This window comes from Oncorhynchus tshawytscha, linkage group LG13 (assembly GCF_018296145.1).
Source record: "Oncorhynchus tshawytscha isolate Ot180627B linkage group LG13, Otsh_v2.0, whole genome shotgun sequence".
Taxonomy (NCBI): Eukaryota; Metazoa; Chordata; class Actinopteri; order Salmoniformes; family Salmonidae; genus Oncorhynchus; species Oncorhynchus tshawytscha.
The window spans coordinates 27,465,525-27,482,072 of record NC_056441.1 but is presented as its reverse complement, the minus strand read 5'-3'; the positions used below and the strand labels follow the sequence as shown (position 1 = coordinate 27,482,072).

The 16,548-nt window shown below is 41.8% G+C and overlaps 1 protein-coding gene across 1 annotated transcript in view; it reads left to right on the top strand.

Moving 5' to 3' along the window:
• Positions 1–13,660, top strand: part of LOC112264629 (delta-type opioid receptor-like) — a 26,369-nt gene extending 12,709 nt beyond the window's left edge. Inside the window, exons 2-5 of the mRNA XM_024441363.2 lie at positions 11,312–11,544; positions 11,814–11,936; positions 12,350–12,644; positions 12,806–13,660. Coding sequence (XP_024297131.1) covers positions 11,312–11,544; positions 11,814–11,936; positions 12,350–12,644; positions 12,806–13,046 — 892 coding nt within the window. The 3' untranslated portion in view covers positions 13,047–13,660. The remainder of the gene's footprint in view (positions 1–11,311; positions 11,545–11,813; positions 11,937–12,349; positions 12,645–12,805) is intronic.
• The last annotated feature ends 2,888 nt before the right edge of the window (positions 13,661–16,548 follow it).

Below are 16,548 nucleotides of genomic sequence, written 5' to 3'. Positions count from 1 at the left end.
GATGTGCAGGAAAATGCTATTGTTGACATGGTTGTTGTCAACAATGCAATAAAACTGGGAGATTCAAGATAGAGTGCTGGCTGATAATGATATATTTGAAAATGTTAATTCTGTCAGCACAACAACTATTGCTCGAGTCCTAAAGAAACACCAAGTTACAATGAAACAGTTATACACTGTACCGTTCGAGAGAAACAGTGAACGGGTAAAAGAGCAAAGATACCAATATGTCCAGGTAAGACGTCTGAGGTTACGTACACAGCTATACAAAATATTTACAGTAAAAAAAAACTTTCTACAGTAAAACTGTGCACTTTCTGTTTTTCAGAGAGTAATGGAAGTGGAAGCACTGGAAAGACCACATTCATTTGTATTTATCGATGAAGCTGGATTTAACCTTGCCAAAACATGGCGCAGAGGAAGGAATGTTATAGGTCAAAGGGCCACTGTGGAGGTTCCAGGCCAAACGGGGGGAAATATCACCATGTGTGCTGCAATGGCCAATGATGGTTTGCTTCTCAACACACCACTCATTGGCCCATACAACACAGAAAGGCTTATAGCTTTCCTAGAACAGCTCTATGTTCAGCTAGTGCCAGCAGAACAGGGGGAGCCAGTAAGAAACCCCCAAGTTTTTGTCATAGTTTGTGATAACGTTGCTTTTCACCACTCTGCAGCTGTCACAGATTGGTTTCCAGCATATCACAGATTTATGGTTTTGTACCTGCCTGCATATTCACCCTTCCTCAACCCAATAGAGGAGTTTTTCTCTGCCTGGAGGTGGAAAGTGTTTGGTCACCACCCACATGACCAAATGTCTCTTTTGGAAGCCATGCCATGAGGACACGAGTCCAGAGGACTGCCAGGGATGGATAAGGCACTCCAGAAGGTTCTTCCCCAGGTGCATGGCAAGAGAAAACATTAGATGTGATGTTGAAGAAAACCTGTGGCCTGATGCTAGAGAGAGGCAGGATTAGCCCCTCAATTATTTGTTCGAATTACAGTATGTACTTTTAGTTTCTACCTTTTTTTTCTCATTACTGTAATTCCGTAAATTACTACAGACTATTGAAGCAAACTGCTAATTTTCATTTACCTTAAAGAATTGTTATGTTCTAAAAATTTTAATAAATCATGTGAAAGAATGTCACTCTTTTCTTTGAAGAAAATATTACTTTGTATGAAGTCACTGAAATTGTTCAAACTGTAAAGATGAAAAGTTTGTATTTTCTGTATTGGTGTTTGATGCTAGTGTTTTTACTCTCAGTGTGTTCTGAGTGACAGTGTGTGTTATCTCAGTGAGGGTTGTGCATAGTGTTTGGCTGCACTGAGCGTGTTTTGAGCCATGTGTTAAGAGTTGTGTTGCTTGGAATGAGTTTTGCAGGTGATGTGAACTGTTTAGCTCAGGTGACTGTTGGTAGTGCAGACTGTAGTTAGAGTTTTGCACATGTGACTCCAGTTGTGCCCACTGTCGTTTAGCAATCGAAAAAAACTGTAAAAGGGACCACCAGCTTTCATATGTTCTCATGTTCTGAGCAAGGAACTTAAACGTTAGCTTTTTTACATGACAAATATTGCACTTTTACTTTTTTCTCCAACACTTTGTTTTTGCATTATTTAAACCAAATTGAACATGTTTCATTATTTATTTGAGACTGAATTGATTTTATTGATGTATTATATTAAGTTAAAATAAAAGTGTTCATTCAGTATTGTTGTAATTGTCATTATTACAGGAGTAGTTGGACCAGGGAGGGGAGTAGTTGGACCAGGGAGAGGGGTAGTTGGACCAGGGAGAGGAGTAGTTGGACCAGGGAGAGGAGTAGCTGGACCAGGCCGAGGAGTAGCTGGACTAGGCAGAGGAGTAGTTGGACCAGGACAAGGGAGAAGGAGAGGTAGGGGGAGAGGAGTAAGAATGCGTGGTGGTGTTTAAAGGAGAGTAAGAGCTGTTGTCACTGATGACGTAAGAACCACCACCACGGACCATGTGATAAACCACGATCTATCGCTGAGAGATGCTGGTGAAAGAGCCCAGCCTAATCTCATACAGTCAACTGTGGCTTCCATTATCCAGAATTTTCAACAAACCAACAGGTATGTAATGCATTTCACAAGGGCTTCTTCTATCATTACTGTTGCTATGTCCCACAGTAACTGTAGACCACCAGACCCAATGCAAATACATATGTTGTTTTTTGTTCCTCAAAGGACGCAACGTCTTCCTCCCTCGGAGGAAGAGGAAAGCTCCTCCGTGAAGACCAAGAGCATGCCATTGTAGGATTGGTCATTGCTGACAATGCAGTAAAACTGAGAGAAATTCAGAGCAGAATTGTAATGGACAACCTGGTATTTCACAATGTGGAAGCATCAGCCTGACTACCATTGGCTCGGACTCTGACCAAATACAGAGTTTGAATGAAACAGTTGTACACAGTTCCTTTTGAAAGGAACAGTGAGTGGGTCAAGTAACTCCGGCACCAATACGTACCAGGTATGGTGTCTATCCAATATGTCTTGTTCTATAGTGAGATTTACACTATGGGGTCAGGGAACTCCGGCACCAATACATCCAGGTATGGTGTCTATCCAATATGTCTTGTTCCATAGTGAGATTTACACTATGCTACTCTACATGTAAACATGGGTTACAGTACATACAGTAGGACATACTGAAAAGCATTTACACATACTGTGTTTGATTAGTTTCAGAGAGTCAAGGAGTTGGAGGCTAATCAAAACCCACATGAAATCATTTATGTAGACGAGGCAGGGTTTAATTAAAAACTTCTTAGGGCTAGGCCCCTTTTTTCTCCACTTCCTGTCTGAATGACATGCCCAAAGTAAACTGCTTGTTACTCAGGCCCAGATGCCAGGATATGCATGTAATTGGTACCATTGGAAAGAAAACACTTTGAAGTTTGTATAAATGTTAAAATAATATAGGGGAATATAACAGAATAGATATGGTAGGAGAAAATCCAAAGAAAAACCAACCACAAATAGTTTTTTTGACAGCCGATGCTCTTACAATGGAAAGTACAGGGGCATACTGAATTCTAGCTCCCAGGATGCATTTCCTATGGCTTCCACATGTGTCAGCAGTCTATTTTTAAGGTTTCAGGCTTGTAACTTCCAAAACGAATAAGAAATATCAGTTTTAGTACACAGTCTTGGAAATGTGTGTATGTGCGAGCGATGAAGACAGAACGCACCTGCTAAAAATCGGTTTCCTATTGAACATACTTCTTTCCGTAAGAATTATTATAGTTTCATTACATTTTAGGGTATCTGAGGTGTATATTGAAACGTATTTTGACTTGTTGAAACAAAGTGTATGGGTAGATTTTCGGATTCCTTTCTCTGCCTGTTGAACGAGTGGATTACTCAAATCAATGGCGCCAACTAACCAGACTTCTTGGGATATAAAGAAGGATTTTATCTAACAAAATGACACTACATGTTATAGCTGGGATCCTTTGGATGACAAATCAGAGGAGGATTTTCAAAAAGTAAGTGAATATTTAATTGCTATTTGTGAATTTATAAAAACTGTGAGGGTGGAAAAATATTTTGATGTGGGGCGGCGTCCTCAAACAATCGCATGGCATGCTTTCGCCGTAATGGCTACTGTAAATCGGACAGCGCAGTTAAATTAACAAGAATTTAAGCTTTCAACTGATATAAGACACTTATATTTACCTAAATGTTTAATATCCATAATTTGTATGATTATTTGAATTGCACTCCCTCCAGTTCACCGGAAGTTGTCCCGGTAGAGGAACGTCTAGCCCTAACCTGGCAAAAACACGTCGGCGGGGAAGAAACGTCATCGGGAAAAGGGTCACCGTTGATATGCCAGGTCAGAGAGGAGCAAATATCACAATGTGTGCTGCAATCTCGAGTGCTGGTTTGTTCCTGCAGAAATGTCAGATTGAAACCTACAACAAGCTTTTGTTTATAGCTGACCTCCACCAACAACTGGTGCCAGAAGCAGAAAGGGAAAAGGTGGGGGGGGGGGACATGAGGACATTTGTGAATGTATGGGACAATGTAGCATTCCACCATTCACATGCAATCACAAACTGGTTTGCATCCCATCTAAGAATGGTTTCCCTTTTCCTCCCCCCCTACTCACCTTTCCTCAACCCCATTGAGGATTTTTTTCTGCCTGGAGGTGGAAAGTGTATGATCATCGGTCACATGACCAAATGTCCCTCCTGGATATGGATGCCGGCTGCTGACACATCTCAGCTGAAGACTGCCAGGGGTGGAAAAGGCAGGCCAAGCGTTTCTATCCAAGGTGCATAGTGAGAGACGACATAAGGTGTGATGTGGATGAGAACATGTGGCCAAATGCTGAAGATGGTATAGATTAGAACACGACTGGGCATTTTAGAGATTTTTCCCTTCTGGAACCAAAGGTCATGTATGTTGGATGTGTTGTTGATCCAAAGGTCATGTATATTGGATGTGTTGTTGAACCAAAGGTCATGTATGTTTGATGTGTTGTTGAACCAGAGGTCATGTATGTCGGATGTGTTGTTGAACCAAAGGTCATATATGTTGGATGTGTTGTTGAACCAAAGGCCATGTACGTGTATGTTGGATGTGTTGTTGAACCAAAGGTCATGTATGTTGGATGTGTTGTTGAACCAAAGGCCATGTACGTGTATGTTGGATGTGTTGTTGAACCAAAGGTCATGTATGTTGGAGGTGTTGTTGAACCAAAGGTCATGTATGTTGGAGGTGTTGTTGAACCAAAGGTCATGTATGTTGGATGTGTTGTTGAACCAAAGGTCATGTATGTTGGAGGTGTTGTTGAACCAAAGGTCATGTATTTTGGATGTGTTGTTGAACCAAAGGCCATGTATGTTGGATGTGTTGTTGAACCAAAGGTCATGTATGTTGGATGTGTTGTTGAACCAAAGGTCATGTATGTTGGATGTGTTGTTGAACCAAAGGTCATGTATGTTGGATGTGTTGTTGAACCAAAGGCCATGTACGTGTATGTTGGATGTGTTGTTGAACCAAAGGTCATGTATGTTGGAGGTGTTGTTGAACCAAAGGTCATGTATGTTGGATGTGTTGTTGAACCAAAGGCCATGTATGTTGGATGTGTTGTTGAACCAAAGGTCATGTATGTTGGATGTGTTGTTGAACCAAAGGTCATGTATGTTGGATGTGTTGTTGAACCAAAGGCCATGTATGTTGGATGTGTTGTTGAACCAAAGGCCATGTATGTTGGATGTGTTGTTGAACCAAAGGTCATGTATGAATGTATGTTGGATGTGTTGTTGAACCAAAGGTCATGTATGTTGGATGTGTTGTTGAACCAAAGGTCATGTATGTTGGATGTGTTGTTGAACCAAAGGTCATGTATATTGGATGTGTTGTTGATCACTGGCAGTAATTTCATGTTGCTAATAAAGCTTTTACTGCAGCAATTCTGTCACATACTATTTTTGTTGTACTGTACATTCTATAAAGTAAATATGACTCATTCACTTCTAGATAGTATGTTGCCAAAAATGCACACATTCGACGCTCAACCAAAAAATGTGGAGTGGTTTACAATAAAAAAAACTGTGGATTTCATTTCATTTCATTTTGTCTATTTTATGCAGGTAGAACTGAAACGTGAAAAGTAATGCAGTTTTTGAAATGTAATCAACTGTTAGTATTTTGAAAGCCGTTGTGCTATAATTGACTACATGTTCCTCTTGGATAGAAAACATGTGCTAGTGTTTTGACAGAAATGAGATATTGAGTCGGGTTTGGCGTGTTTTGATAGAATGTACGGAGAGAAAGTTTTTTGCATTTTGAAGTGTGGAGTTGGTCTTCAATGAACAAAATGTGGTTCTGAGCAGAAATGAACTATTTGTCTAATTGTGTGATGTAGGTGTGTTGCTGTGTTAAGAGTTTAGAAAAAGTATCTGAAGTATATGTAAACGCTTGTTAAAAACTGTAATGGCTAATGTTACGAATGTGTGGGGGTGCAGTTGATAAAATGTCTTGCTTGAGTCGTGTAGCTGGGGTACTACAGTAGGTGGTGTGCTTGGTTTATCCATACGTAGGGCATTAGTCTCAGGGGGAAAGCTCACTCCAAAACTGTGGAGAATCATCCCATAAGCTTGAGTAAGATTACCTTCAAACTCTGGTATACACCATAAACTGCCATTGTATAGCTCTGATTAGGTTGAAATCCTTTCTTTGGATAAGTGTTTACTCAAACACACAAAGATGATCAATTCCAGCCTGAAATATTGTACCCAGTGGAGTGGAAGCTTTATTGGGGTGTTTTTTAGGATGGGTGTGAGTCAACACCAGCTCCCGTGTCTTGCTGCATGTCTCCTCTCTTACTCAGTAGAGTGCGTGTGTTCTACTTCTGTCCCGACAGCTTGAAGAACACAGCGAGAGCTCTGGGATGAGTAGTGTGTGTTTGGTCAGGGAGGCGGTGGGAAGCGATGAGGGGTAGAGGGCACTGCCGCAGAGTATGGAGAAAACAGTGGGGGAGAGATTATGACAGATCAGACTTCCTGCTACAAAGACAAATTGTTACACCTTTCCTATATTCAAGTTATTTGAAACATATTCAAGTTATTAGCCTCATGAACATACAAAGATGGTTGCTGTTTCTGTGCCACAACTGTTCGATCTTTTAAATACGTCTTTACTGGTAACCAGAATGTGTTATGTGTTATGTGGCTACAATTAGATTTTTTGAAGTGTGGTTTTTTGATTGCTTACTAAAAAGCTATTGTTTACCTTCTATATTTCTAAATACATAATGTATATTTGTTTGGCTACCACTCAAATCATATTTTGGCCCAACAATCCCCAGGTCTCAATGATAATGTCTCCAATTCGTAGTAAACTGGCTGATTGAAACACCCTCACAACAGAGTGTGTACTCACAGAGGATGTCTACAAGCAGTATGACTAACTCGGGTTCGAGTCTGCGTCTCCATAGAACCACACGACTCTGTTAGCCTTCAGAGCTAAACCCTCAGTAATAAGTCATGAAGCAAACACAGCTCTTCCTCAACTCATCTGAGGCAAGGTTAGTTATCAAGCAAGAATGTGTCACTATACCACTTCCGTTACAGCAGCAAGATATATTTTCATGTTGTGCTGCCTTTTAAACTGTCTGAAAGTTACACACTGTGGACTGGAGCCCAGCGAACAAGGTCAATATTGGGACGAGTGATTAGCTAGTGGTGACAGAGTGTGATCAATGACTCTGGGTGTACGTGCCTAACATACAAAATGATGCCTGTGGTCCGGTGAAGCTGTGATCAATAAGGCAGTAATCAATATTCACCAGCGTCAAGAGAAGGAAGCGTTCCATCTCCGTCCCGTTTCTCCTGGAACCAAGGCCACTGACTGGCATTTTTTAAATGACCCTCTGTTCCCTGCAGCAGTGAATCTAACACACGCGCGCGTGTGGGGACATAGAGGTTGCCTCTGTCCAAGGTTGGATATGCCATTCTAGGAGATACTTCCCTCGATGTTTGGCAAGAGAAAACGTATCTTGTGATGTGGACGAAGTATTGTGGCCAGACCCAGGCCGGAGAAGAGATGAAGCATAGCTTAGCACTGGTGACTGCCCCCCTACAAATTCTAAAGAATATACTTTTGGTTTACATATGTTTATGGTTTTGTTGTATGCTACTCTATACAACAATAATGTTTGGCCTAATAAATATTTTCTGTTTCTACATTGCATTGGTGTTTACAGTGTACTTGTTACCCCTCTCAGCAGATTACTTTCACTGTGGAACATTGTATTGAAATGTAGATATAAGCCTATGAAAGACCAAAGAGCTTTAGATTTAGAACAACAGTGTTTACATGGTATATCCAAAAATGTACTATTATGAAAGCAGTGTTTGCCATTGGAAAGCAGTGTTAGCCATTCTTTCTGACATGTGTTTATGGCATTTTGAATGCAGTGTTACATTTTAAAGGAGATGTGAGGCATTTTGCATTTTGTGTGTGCAGTTTTAGGAATTGTGTGTAGAGTTTTGAAAAAAGGAGACAGTTTTGAAAACGTGTGTAAGCAGTTGGAAAAAACTGTAATACGACGTTGGAACAAATATCCCACGTTTTTTTTTCAAGCTTCCAACAGGGAGGATGGACATACAAAAACACCCCTATAAACTTGTGACATTAGCTAACTACTACAGGTCCAGAACCAGTTAAAAGGATAGCATTAACAGAGTGGGCACTGTGGGCAAATATCAAAGCTCATCTTCTCCCTCATTTTCTGTGATTAATGCACAGCTGTCATCAACATAGCACGTTGTGATGAATCCTGCCTTGATGCTGTAACCTGCTGAGAAAATGCTTCGGGTTGGCAGCTGCAACCCCCGTAAAAATATCCAAGCCAGTTCCCTGAACCGACTGTACCGTCCAGTGCTGTACAGAACACCTTATCCTTTTACCATCCTGCCAGTACTGGTGTGTTTCTGCTCCTGTTTGTGTGACACCGTGCATATGACATCATGGCTCTTCCCCCACCACCCACCCACGTCTTCTCTCCTTCTCTAGCCACTTCATCAACATCCACCCACAGAGCCCAGAGGCCACCCACTCGATGCGTCTCTCGTCGCATCTCCGTCTCAGTGTGCGTGTGTGCAAGAGTGTGTGTGTGCATCATATGTAAGCCATGGCTCCTGTAACATTGGCTCAAGGCAGATGGAAGTAGGCCAAGGTTTGGACAGTTAACACCAGAAGGGACTTGGTGGTGAAGGGGAGGTGTGTGTGTATGTGTGCGTGTGTGTGTGGAGGGAGTAGTGTAGGACTATAATCCCGATCACGCCAGTTTAGGGCTGGCGATGATGATTCTACATATGCAGATAGCAAACCCATCCAAGGGGTATAACAACGGCCTCTGATTCACTGTTGTTTTATAAATATGCTAAATATGAGACACTGCTGACAGTGGAGCTAGGAAGCACAGACAGATTCATAGATTAAGTTATGCTGAATCGAAGGGTTCTAACAGACGGAGAAAGAAACCTCCCATCAAGAACAATAAAAATGTCTGTATCCTGCTATATTGTGCCTCAGAACGCATCTGAGCACCAGAACCTCCTGGCAATAGTTTTAATCTGGCTCTGACTCGGATTTATAGTTTACTGCTGTTTGCGTATTGCTGCTCTTATAATGTGAAGAAACAGCCTCTCTGTTGCATTAGCCCAAACGTTTTTTTGATGCGAGTGTTTATATTCATTTGGGATCTATCGCATCCCACAACTGTCCCAGAGTACGTATGGAATATGTTTTTCTCACACAGAAGGACAAGTTGACCAATAGGTTAGGTAAACTGAATGTATGTACTATGGGGCATTTTAGATTGACATACCTGTAGGCTAGTGTTTTTGCTGTTCGTCAGACATACTCATCTTGTTGGCTGGCGAAAAGTAAATTTAGACAGTTCTAAGATCTTCAATATGCACCTAAGAATTCAGTAAGAAGGACACGTGCAGTTGCATCTCCGGTGTGTCTGTCTTCACTTGTAGCCTACTTTGGAGCTGAGATGCCTGTGAGAAGGACCCAAACACGTGACGGGCATTGGCTAATAATAATTCAGATTTATCCCATGATTGACACGTCTTTCAGCCATCTGTCATGCATATACAATAGATCGCCCTCCACCTGATCAATAGAAATATGTTATTATGTCTCGGGGAACTGAGATGATATGTACGCAATAGGCCATTTTGATGGTCTCAGTTCATCTCTCCATGACATTAGGCAGAATAAGGACAGCGAAGAGACTTTTGTGTGCAAGAGAAGCACGAGGAAAGATAAATCCACCCCAGCTGAGAGCTCAGAGCTCTGTGTCTTACCATACTACATATTGATTAGTTCCTTAACTACAGGGAGAATTCAGTACAGAAAGGAGAACATTTATCTAATTCCAACTCCAAAACAAATTGTGATTAAATCGCAACCCTCCCCTGATCGAGATCGAGGACTATAGAGCCTCCAGTCGTCTGGTAATTCGATGTGTGTGTCTATGTGTACATTGGCATGCGTGTCTGTGTGTCTTGATGAGATGTATTTTGACCTAAATGAATAGCAGGTCAAGTGCAGAGTCAGTAGGGTTTAACACTTCTGTGGGAGCCGTAGGAGCAGAAGAGTAAACAGCAAATGACCAGCAGCTCTCAGCAGCAGGCACTCGACAGCCCTGCCCCTTCTCACCCCTAACCCACCATTAGTCTTATACGCAAATGGGATGCCTAAACATGGGATGGTCATCACAATTCTGGCTCTAGGTCTCTTTGCTGACTTCCATTATAGCCCCAGTCCCCAGAGGGAATTAGCTGGTAGTGTTTATATAGTATGAGCTGTAAGTGTCTGTTTATACATGTTATCGACCAAGGAGAGGAAAATCAACAGGCTACAATGTATTTATTACTGAGCAACAGGGAACAGTTAGGTTTGGAGCTTACAGTCACTGTCAACTACTGACCAGCGCCCAGAGCTGATTTCCATATTCCAGTAAATGTTGTTTACTTCATTCTGAGTGTTGTTTGGTTTAATTTTGTTGTCATTTTGGCTTTTGAAAGGCAATAGCTTTTATGGTGAACACACACATCTGGACCATTGACTAAATGGACTTAATTTATCCACAAAGCCGTTCAGCGGAGTGCAAATATCTAGTCGACAAGCACTGTACTCTTTTAGGCAAACAAATGACAACACTAATGTAGGCTGTACCTCTACAGCCTTTTACATACAGACCCACGGGCAATGACTAACAGAATACTGTTTTGAAGATCAAGTCAGTTAAGATAGAATATACAGTTGAAGTCGAAAGTTTACATACACCTTAGCCAAATACATTTAAAATCAGTGTTTCACAATTCCTGACATTTAATGCTCGTAAAAAATCCCTGTTTTAGGTCAGTTAGGATCACATGCTCTTGAAAAGGTCTAATTAATAAACGCTAAAGAAAACGTATCTTTGGGGGAGTTACGGAAATTCTAAATTGGCTTATTTTAGAGGAATAGACCAAAGAAAATCAGAAGTAGTTATGATCTAATACAGATCCATAGTGGGAAATGTTATCAAGAAAATGTTCATCTTAAAACAGTGATCATGATCTGATCATGTCAATGCTTTACAAAAACCATACACTGAATTATGTGGTTAGAGCAATTTGTAGCTCACTAATGCTTTAATCTCTAATCACTCATTCAGATAGAAATAGAAATGTTTCCAAAAGCAATTAGAATAGCATGTTTTGCTGAACACACAGCAAGAGATCAATTATCTTTACTCATCTGCCTCTGTCCACAGATACACCAAGATGAAGACATCCACCAACATCTACATCTTTAACCTGGCTCTAGCGGATGCCCTAGCCACTAGCACATTGCCCTTCCAGAGCGCCAAGTACCTGATGGGGACCTGGGCGTTCGGAGAGGTCCTCTGTAAGGTGGTCATCGCCATTGACTACTACAACATGTTCACCAGCATCTTCACCCTGACCATGATGTCTGTGGACCGCTACATCGCTGTGTGCCACCCAGGTAAATGGAGAGAAGCATTCCACATGGGACCCTATTCCCTTTATAGTGCACTACTTTTAACCAGAGCCTAGGGAGTCTCTGGTTAAAAGTAGTGCACTTAATAGAGAATAGGGTGCCATTTGGAATTCATCCTGATCAACTCCTATCCTCTCGCGTAAATAAATGAAAGGGTGCTTAGAACCAATAATCCACCACATAAAATGTAAAAAAAGGCCAGCAGTCACTGTAATATATATTGCAATTGAACCGTAATTTCCTGTGTCACCCAGTGAGAGCCCTGGAGTTCAGGACGCCTGCCAAGGGTAAGATCATCAACGTTCTGATCTGGGTTCTGTCCTCTGCCATCGGAGTGCCCATCATGGTCATGGCTGTGACCAAAACGACAGACAGTGGTGAGACAGCATTGTTAAACTAGCACGTTTTTTTACACTTCTTTCAAAAGGTTTTCTTGTATAGCCTCACCCATGTTGGAGTTTTCATCATTTGAAACTCAACATGTTTTGGGCAATTTGTCTGTTAAATTTTTTGTTTTTTAATCCCATAAGGGGATAAATCCCTCTTACTGCAAAAATGTACAGTATATTAAATCTTTGGTCAAAATATAAATTATCTCTATAACATAAACCTACTATAGTCTCCTCTCTAGAACTGTCTGTTTTTTAATCCCATTAAATAAGGGGATTAAGTCCCTCTTCCTGCAAATTTACAGTATGTTAAATCTTTGGTCAAAACCCCTCTCTCCGCCTTTCACCCCTCTCTCCGCCTCTTCACCCCTCTCTCCACCCCTTCACCCCTCTCTTCCTAGGTCAGACTATGTGCACGCTGAAGTTCCCCGACCCTGACTGGTACTGGGACACGGTCACTAAGATCTGCGTGTTCATCTTTGCCTTCATCGTCCCTGTCATGGTCATCACCATCTGCTATGGTCTGATGATACTGCGTCTGCGCAGCGTCCGCCTGCTCTCCGGCTCTAAGGAGAAGGATCGCAACATGCGCCGCATCACCCGCATGGTACTCGTGATCGTCGCAGCCTTCATCATCTGCTGGACACCCATCCACATCTTCATCATCATCAAGACCCTGGTGGAGATCAACTCTACGTAAGAATTTGTTTTGTGGACTTTTATTTTCTTGTTAATTTTACTGTGTGCTTGTATTGCTTTTTTATTAATCTTGCTTATTTTATTAGGTCAAATTACTTGGAAAAAGGGCATAAAATAAAATGAATTATACATCATTTATCATTGCTTATTATTAACAGGAACCCCTACGTGAAAGCCAGTTGGCACCTCTGCATTGCGCTGGGCTACATGAACAGTAGTCTCAACCCTGTTCTCTACGCTTTCCTGGACGAGAACTTCAAGAGGTGCTTCCGGGACTTCTGCCTGCCCTGCCGGACCCGCGTGGAACGCAACTCCCTCAACAGGGGTCGGAACGCCAACAGGGAGCCCGTGTCCGTCTGCACTCCGACTGTAGCTGGGAAGGAAAGGAAGCCTGTATGACTAGGCATGGACCAGATCCCTTGTGGTTCTGGTTCTCAATCCAGGAGGGCCCAGCACGACTTGCAGTCTGAGGTCACCCAGATCTCCACAACAGAGTTCTGACAGGATAAGCATTGATTTGAGTTGAGTTGTCAGTAAAGAGGGGTCCAAACCACACCATAGGTTTTTTTTTGGACCACATAATTGATATTCCTCCCAGTGAGATTTAGGAATGTTCTTTATTGTTGCTCAGAAGAAGACAGATTCAATGTTTCACCATAAATCGTTTTCCGCTATCCAGAGACAATCTGTGACGGTGCCAGAGCTTTTGAGTAGCGCATTTCTGGTTTGTGACAAATGGATGTCTGGCTGCAGAGAGAATACACAGGATGTTGTCAAGGACAGTGGTCCAAAGAATGCCACATGGTTTCATCAATTAGTCGTCCTTGTTTGTGACTGTTTGTGCAGATGACAAGCTGCACAAATATGGGACTGGGGATGTTGTTAAAATATAGGCAACAGGGTAAGGGAAACCACCAAATGAGTAGACACAGTGCAATCTCCAACTATTCAGACCCCTTTTCTACAATTTGTTACGTTACTGCCTTATTCCAAAATGTATACAATTACAGCCTCAAGTCTTCTTGGGTATGACGCTACAAGCTTGGCACATCTGCATTTGGGGTGTTTCTCCCCTTCTTCTCTGCAGATCCTCTCAAGCTCTGTTAGGTTGGATGGGGAGCGTCACTGCGCAGTTATTTTCAGGTCTCTCCAGAGATGTTTGATCGGGTTTAAGTCTGGACTCTGGCTGGGCCACTCAAGGACATTCAGAGACTTGTCCCAAAACCAGTCCTGCGTTGTCTTGGCTCTGTGGTTAGGGTCGTTGTCCTGATGGAAGGTGAATCTTCACCGCAGTCAGGTTCTGAGCCCTCTTGAGCAGGTTTTCATCAAGGATATCTCTATACTTTGCTCTGTTGATCTTTCCCTTGATCCTGACTAGTCTCCCAGTCCCTGCTGCTGAAAAACATCCCGACAGCATGATGCTGCCACCACCATATTTCACCGTAGGGATGTTGCCAGGTTTCCTCGAGACGTGACGCTTGGCATTCAGGCCAAAGAGTTCAATTTTGGTTTCATCAGACCAGAGAATCTTGTTTCTCACGGTCTGAGAGTTCTTTAGGTGTGTTTTGGAAACTCCAAGCTGGCTGTCATGTGCCTTTTCCTGAGGAGTGGCTTCCGTCTGGCCACTCTACCATAAAGGCCTGATTGGTGGAGTGCTGCAGAGATGGTTGTCCTTCTGGAAGGTTCTCCCATCTCCACTGAGGATGTCTGGACCTCTGCCAGAGTGACCATCGGGTTCTTGTTGACCTCCCTGACCAAGGCCCTTCTCCCACAATTGTCCAGTTCGGCCGGGCGGCCAGCCAGCTCTAAGAATAGTCTTGATTGTTCCAAACATATTCCATTTAAGAATGATGGAGGCCACTCTGTTCTTGGGGACCTCCAATGCTGCAAACATTTTTTGGTGCCCTTCCCCAGATCTTTGCCTCAACACAATCCTGTCTCGGAGCTCTACGGACAATTCCTTTGACCTCATGGCTTGGACTCTCTGACATGCACTGTCAACTGTGTGACCTTATACAGACAGGTGTGTTCCTTTCCAAATCATGTCCAATCTACTGAATTTACCACAAGTGGAAAGTGGAAAGTTGTAAAAACATCTCAATTGATGATCAATGGAAAGGATCTGAGTACAAAGGGTCTGAATACTTATGTAAATAACGTTTTTCTGTTTTTTAATTTGAATACATTTGCAAAAATATCAAAAAACCTGTTTTTGCTTTGTCATTATGGGGTATTGTGTGTAGATTGATGAGGACCCCAAAAATATTTTTACACATTTTAGAAAAAGACTTTAACAAAATGTGGAAAAGTCAAGGGGTCTGAATACTTTCCGAATGCATTGCCTTGGTTGATCTTCTTTCTATTCCCTGGGAAGCAAGCACCTGTAAACTTACATTGATGAGGAACTTTAAAGATTGCTGAGGCATATTCTAAGCATCACACTTAACTCTACTCTTCCATGGAGTCAAATTAAGATCTCATGGGAAAAACAGAACATTATTTTCCACTTTCTCATCTACTTCAAAACAAAAGGAAAAACAGTGACATTTCACATGTAGAAGAAGAAACTACAGATTATTTTTGACAGGTTGGATGATGGATGAAAGCATTCTTTAGTGCAAAGCACTAGGGCACGAGACACAGAATCAACATGGGAAAATGGGGCTGATAGCTATGTGATTCTGTAGCCAACATAATTTTTTTATACTATATACTGTAAATAAAAACATTGCGTAGAGAATTCCCTACTGACTGACAATACGCTCCGACACCGCAGTTGTTGTCAAAGTGAGATAATATTACAACACTCCTGATATGAATTGAATATTTTATATTTTATGACATTCGCAACATGGAACATTTCTACATTAAAATCTACCACAGAGCTCTGTACCTGCTTGTGCCCTATAGCTGAGAATCCAGGGTTGTTCTATCTACTGTACCATAGCATTTCCTTTCCAACGACACCTTGGCTGTCGGCTCCAATCCTACTTTCATGGGTAGGTTTTATCGGTTGGAGCAGAGAGGAGCAGAGAGGTGGAAGGGACCACTGAGAGGAATAACTAAATAGTTATAGACCACTGATTGAGGTTGGAGGAGCAGACGGAAGACGCTGGGGCTGCATAGTCCAATCATGATCTACACTCTTTGTGAATGCATTACTACTCTGATGAATGTGAAAATTGAACAACAACTGCAGAACACTCACTGTGTACAGCACAACAACTTTAAACTGGAAGAGTATGGCGGCTTGTGAAACCGAAACCACAAACCTCTTGAGAATCACTGAGCATTTATATAGTTGAACAAAGTGAGATTTGAATAGGACTCACTATCTGTGTTACTGTGTAATTGGAGAAAAACATTGTGTCATCTGTCAAATAAAATCTATGGCAGATTAAACTATGCTTAAATAAGGATGCATTGAAAAGGCATCCTATTCTCTATATAGTGCACTACTTTTGAACACACAGTAGGTCCATTCTGCTCTGGTCAAAAGTACACTCTTAGGAAAAAAAGGTGATATCTAAAACCTACAAAGGGTTCTTTGGCTCTCCCCAAAGTAGAACCCTTTAAATAACCATTTTCGGTACCACGTCGAACCCTTTCCATAGAGGGTTCTACATATGGAACCCAAAAGGGTTCTACATTTTTGGGACAGCCAAAGAACCCTTTTGGAACCTTTTTTTAATAAGAATGTAGTGCACTATAGGGAATAGGGAGCAATTTGGCACGCAGGCTCTATGAAACTGTGCAGTTGGAGAGAAACATTGTGTCATCTGTCTAAATAAATCTATGGCAGATTAGAGAGACTTAACTATGGCATTAAGTCATGATAAGATTCCTAAAATAGATGATCGTAGCGCTCAATTATACTTTGAGGGCATCAATCAATGATAGC